This window comes from Triticum aestivum, chromosome 2B (genome assembly GCF_018294505.1).
Source record: "Triticum aestivum cultivar Chinese Spring chromosome 2B, IWGSC CS RefSeq v2.1, whole genome shotgun sequence".
Taxonomy (NCBI): domain Eukaryota; kingdom Viridiplantae; phylum Streptophyta; class Magnoliopsida; order Poales; family Poaceae; genus Triticum; species Triticum aestivum.
Genome location: NC_057798.1, coordinates 376,256,777 through 376,262,367, shown reverse-complemented (window position 1 = coordinate 376,262,367; position 5,591 = coordinate 376,256,777). Strand labels below are relative to the sequence as shown.

The window sequence follows — 5,591 nt, the reverse complement described above, 5'->3', positions numbered from 1 at the left end:
TACGTTCACGTACATGAAATATGACTGTATATGAACATTCGTGCAAGTTTGATGATCAGAAACACATATTTTATAAGTTTATGCATCAAATTAATCGTTACATACAAGTTTTATGACTTATAATGTAAAATTTTAGTCTTTATGGCTGTATTGAGGATCAGTTAGAAATGCCCTTATGGTTAACAAGAGGCGATGCAGTTGAATGAAGGGGGTCAAAAGGGGAAGGGATTCGAACAATTGAAAAGCAAAAGGCGGAAGAGGAAAGGGGCATTTCAGACATTTTGCTGAACTCCCTGGTCCCATCCCCTTCCTCTTCTTCTCCCTGCCCTGCCCCTTTCCTTGGCTCGGCAACCTCCACAACTCATAAACTCCCCACCACGCCAGCCATTCCCCAGCACAGCACACAAAGCATCCAATGCTTTCCCCTTCCCACCCATTTACCACCCTAATGCCCTCCGTTAATCAATCCCTCCACTACTAAACCCCCTCCCTCATAATCCCCCCCGGAGGAGGAGCGGGGCGGCTTCGGCGAGCGAGATGGACATCTCGTCGTTCGTCACGTCGCTTCTGACGTCCTTCGTCATCTTCGCCGTGCTGGTCCTGGTGTTCACGTGGCTCTCGCGCCGCCCGGGGAACGCGCCGGTGTACTACCCGAGCGTGCTGCTGCGGGGGCTCGACCCGTGGGAGGGGCGCGGGCGGGGCACGCGCAGCCCCGTCGGCTGGATCCGCCAAGCGTTCGCGGCGTCCGAGGCCGACGTCGTTGCCGCCAGCGGAGTCGACGCCGCCGTCTACCTCGTCTTCCTCTCATCCGGTATGCCCAAGCCAACCACGCTCTCTACTTCGTTTGTTTACCCATGCTTTGGTTGAGTTGGTTGTTTGGTTTCCAGATTCATTCGTTTACTACTCGTCTGTGCGTTTCCGTGTTTTTTCTTTTTGCTTCCACAAATAATATTTCGTGCACAAAATAAAATATTAAATTAAGTCCTGCTGTTGTATCTAAGATGCCTTTTGGGCGTCTTTTCTCAAAAAAATAATTAAAAGTCCTGCTGTTGTGGACTATGATTTCTCTGATGTAAATTGGTTGCAAGCATGCTATATTCTGTTCTAAACGAACATCTATTTTCTAAAAATTGCTGCCATGTTTGTAGAACGTTAGTTTTATGTTTGATTGTTTTACTTTTGTGTACCAACATGAAGATACGGCCGATTGTATGAACTGCCGGAATGGCAATAACAAATGCTAATTGTTGCTATCAATTTACTTTAAATTATATTAATGCTGCTATAGAGCTGCAAAGAAAAAGGTGTAGACAAGCAAGAGCCATGCGTATGTTTTGTTAAGAGGAGTTATCACCACCCATCCTGAAGGCCGGGCTCAAACGAGATAAAACTATCATGCATGGAGGATTGCTGGAAGTATGTAATTTAGCATGTTAAACTGCTTAGTCTATATGCAAAAAGGGCGATGAAAAGGCTAGGGTGCGTTTTGGGTCAGATATAGGTAGGTCGATATATCATGCAGAGTGCTTGCTTGAAAAAACAAATCATGCAGATTCTTCGCCAATTATCTGAATTTTTATTCTCTGGTGTTCCAGTTTTGGCAATCCTTGCGTTTTCCGGGATTGTGTTGCTTCCAGTTCTGTTACCAGTTGCTGGAACTGATCATGCCCTGGAGGATTCTACTGGCAGAGTGCCGCGGAATGTCACAGATTTTGAAAGATTAGCATTGGGCAATGTTCAAGTAAGTAATCCTCTTATCTGAGCTTAATGACCTGTCTTTGTTGCCACAAATAAATCTAGAACATTCCAATTATTGAGACTACTGGAAGCATTTTCATGCTTGATCCGCCCATTTAATAACCAGGTGGATGATTGGCTCCAAAAAGTGCACCGTATATATCATTATGTAGATCTAACGCATAATTTGGCACATTATTAGATATTTGTATTGTCAGAATGGCAGTATCTGTCTCATTACTGTCCTATTAGGAGCCATTAGGTCCATCGCTTCTGAAGTTTTGACTGAACTGAAATTCTACTGCGTGATAAGTATTCCTTGTATCTACACTGTTTACAGTTTAACAGTTGTTGCTGTAATCACCTGTAGCATAATTGTTATCTACAGATTCATAATAATGTGAAGTTTGGTTGAAAATAGTAATATTGAAAACTGCACTAGCTGGAGCTCTTCTCTATAGAAACATACAGCCTGTAAACAGGATTGCCAGACTGCAAGCTCAGGCGCTCGCCGTCACAACCAAACTCAGTAGTGTCTTGATATTTTCTCCAGGACGGAAGTGCGAGGCTGTGGGCATTTATATTTGCAGTCTATTGGGTCTCCTTTGTCACCTATTTCATACTATGGAGATCCTACAAGCATGTTTCAAATCTGAGAGCAGCGGCAAGATCAACATCAGACGTTAAACCAGAGGAGTTTGCCATGTTGGTGAGAGATGTTCCTGTTCCACCTCCTAATCAAACTATAAAGGACTCGGTGGACTCGTATTTCCGAGCACTTCATCCTGACACATTCTACAAAGCAATGGTTGTGACAGACATCACGAAGGTACTTCAACTCAGAGGTTCTTTAGGGGAGTTGTTGCCCTTTGTTTATTATTCGTGACATGTGCCTTATATTCCTGCTACATGATAAAATTGCCCTATGCAGGCTGATAAAATTTTCCAAGAGATTGAAGGTCACAAACACAAAATTGCTCATGCTGAAGCTGTCTATGCAGAGTCAAAAATAGCAAACAGACCTGAGGGCACGAGGCCTACTCATAGGACGGGATTCCTTGGCCTTATCGGTAAAAAGGTTGACACGCTTGAGTATTGTAATGAGAAGATTAAGGAATTGCTGCCCAAACTGGAGGATGAACAGAAGAGCACCCTTAGTGAGAAACAGCAAAGGGCGGCCTTTGTCTTCTTCAACAGCAGAGCTGCCGCTGCCTCTGCATCTCAGACTCTCCATGCTCAGATGTTTGATGAATGGACAGTTACAGAAGCTCCTGAACCACGTGCTGTAATATGGACCAATCTTCCAAGGAAAATATATGATAGGCAAACCAGACAGACTGTGGTCTACCTCATTGTCTTCGTCACCGTGGTTTTTTATATGATTCCCATTACTGCTATCTCTGCTGTTACAACGCTGGAACAACTGAGGAAGAAGCTGCCCTTTCTGAAGGTGGTTGTGGACCAACCTTTACTTAAGACAGTCTTACAAGCTTACCTGCCACAGATCGCCCTCATTGTTTTCCTTGCTTTGCTGCCAACACTTCTTGTGTTCCTGTCAAAGTCAGAAGGAATTCCTTCACAGAGCCATGTAGTAAGGGCATCATCAGGAAAATATTTCTACTTTATTGTCTTCAATGTATTCATTGGCTATGCAATTGGTTCCTCATTGTTCAGCGCTTTGCAAAAAGTCATCGAGAACCCTACTGGGATTGTTACGACGCTTGGCTCCAGGCTTCCTGGAAATGCAACTTTCTTCCTCACATTTGTTGCACTGAAGTAATTACTTTGTCTCATTTATGCACTTCCTGTCCTGAGCTTCTTCCACTGTACACATGTCTGAATTTCACCATAGCTGTAGGATATATAACCGATTGATTGTTGTTTTCAACAGATTCTTTGTTGGATATGGGCTTGAGCTCTCTCGTTTGGTCCCCCTCATCATTTTCCACCTGAAAAGAAAGTACCTATGCAAGACAGAGGATGAGGTGAGAGCGGCATGGGCTCCAGGAGACCTGGGGTATAACACGCGGGTTCCGAATGACTTGCTTATCGTGACACTTGTGATGTGCTACTCCGTCATCGCGCCTTTGATTTTGCCATTTGGCGTTGCTTACTTTGCTCTGGGTTGGCTTATAGCAAAAAACCAGGTGAGCAAGATTTTTATTTACGAAAATGTATGTTGAACAGTTAGGCTGGCCTAGGCATAGCTCTTTCTTTTGTGTGCGCAAATAGGCATGCCTTGTTGAAGTGATACTAATACCATCACTAGATATTTGAAGAGAACGGATTTCACAAGTGGCTTACCTTACGTTCCTCCTTATTGCTAAATGCAGGTTCTGAGAGTTTATGTTCCTATTTATGAGAGCAACGGACGAATGTGGCCACACATGCACACAAGGATCATTGCAGCTCTCATGATTTACCAGGCAACCATGCTTGGTATCATCGGCCTGAAGAGGTTCTACTATTCTACTATCCTTGCCCCACTCCTCGCAATAAGCTTAATCTTTGCCTACACTTGCCATACACGCTTTTATCCTGCATTCGCCAAAACCCCTCTTGAGGTGGCAAGTCAGCAGCTGAAAGAGACGCCGAACATGAGCACCATTTACACCGCTTACATCCCTGCTTGCCTCAAGCCCGAGAAGCTCGAAGATGTGGAAGTCTTTGAAGACGCGCAGTCACGCACCACCTCCAGAGCTCCCTCTTTTTAATGTAAGTAGTTGAATCAATCAAATCAAAATGCGTAGCCATTAGAAACACAAGGATGACATTGCCTGTCAAATTTCTGAATTGCAAACAAAAGGATGACCCAGGCATCGCCTTCGAATTTCTGCAGGATTTGTGATGAATGTCCACGTGCTCTGGACGGCCTTTCCACGTCGACCACGCTGTGAAGCTATTGTTTCCAGGATAGGAAACTGATGTCATGTCCCGTGTACATACATGCGCTGTTGCATGATGAACACTTGTTGAAAAACGTAGTCTTATATGTTAGGTTGTTGCTGTGGATATTGTTGGGTGTTTACGTTTTTCTTTTTGCTATTATCGTGTGTAGACAATCTGCTGCCCTGGTGTGTAAAAATCTCAGAAGTCTGACTGCTTGATGCCTTTTAACCCTGTTAGCAAATTATCCCGGTACTGTTACTATTTGTTACTGAGATGTCCATGCTTGTATTCAGAAAAAGTAAAATGTTTGTGCCTCCTGAAGAACTGTCCCAGCTCTTTACGGGGAGTACTTTTTAGTGGACAACTATCCACATCCTACAAAAAAAAAAATCGGGTCACACCCTACATAACTTCATAGGTGATCCCTACTAACATAATTTTCTCAATATGTAATCATGCTATCTCAACATGTAACTATGCAGGAGAAAGAAAGCTACAATATGCAACCATGTATATGGAAAAATGCATAACTTTAAAAATTATATTATGCTACTTACATTCAATAAATATTTTGCAATTATATCCTCATTCTGTCTCCAAATAAGTGTCTCAACTTTAGTACTACAACTTTAAGAAAGTAATTAAACAACAAATAAAGTATTGCAAAGTTCCACCTTTCATACAAAATATCATTAAAATATATCGCAGTCAGTTCTTGCAGTAATACCCAGGGTATCAACTAGTTAAAGTGAACACATCACTGCAACTCGGTGTAGAAATACATGTGTTTAGTACATTGGTAAGGTGTTTGACAATCTATGTACTTGATGTATCTTAATTAAAAAATATAGTTCTAGACCGTAGATCTACTTGAGTTATCAATGCTGACAATTTTTTCTCATGATAATAAAACCTTCTTTTATGTTATTCCATCTATTGTACGGTATTTTCAATTGCGTGCGTAG

General features: G+C 42.7%; 1 protein-coding gene across 1 annotated transcript; it reads left to right on the top strand.

Moving 5' to 3' along the window:
• Positions 1 to 342: 342 nt before the first annotated feature.
• Positions 343 to 4,870, top strand: LOC123045010 (CSC1-like protein ERD4). The gene is made up of 7 exons (XM_044467921.1): positions 343 to 811; positions 1,596 to 1,741; positions 2,291 to 2,566; positions 2,669 to 3,513; positions 3,629 to 3,884; positions 4,071 to 4,452; positions 4,577 to 4,870. The coding sequence occupies exons 1-6, from the start codon at positions 538 to 540 to the stop codon at positions 4,449 to 4,451; spliced, it is 2,178 nt and encodes a 725-aa protein (XP_044323856.1). The 5' UTR covers positions 343 to 537; the 3' UTR covers position 4,452; positions 4,577 to 4,870.
• Positions 4,871 to 5,591: the final 721 nt, after the last annotated feature.

Excerpts from the sequence above, each read along its gene's own strand:
- LOC123045010 (XM_044467921.1), top strand. The coding sequence starts at position 538 with ATGGACATCTCGTCGTTCGTCACGTCGCTTCTGACGTCCTTCGTCATC. Across the intron at positions 812-1,595 it reads CCTCGTCTTCCTCTCATCCG|TTTTGGCAATCCTTGCGTTT; the intron begins GTATGCCCAAGC and ends CTGGTGTTCCAG. Across the intron at positions 2,567-2,668 it reads TTGTGACAGACATCACGAAG|GCTGATAAAATTTTCCAAGA; the intron begins GTACTTCAACTC and ends TGCCCTATGCAG.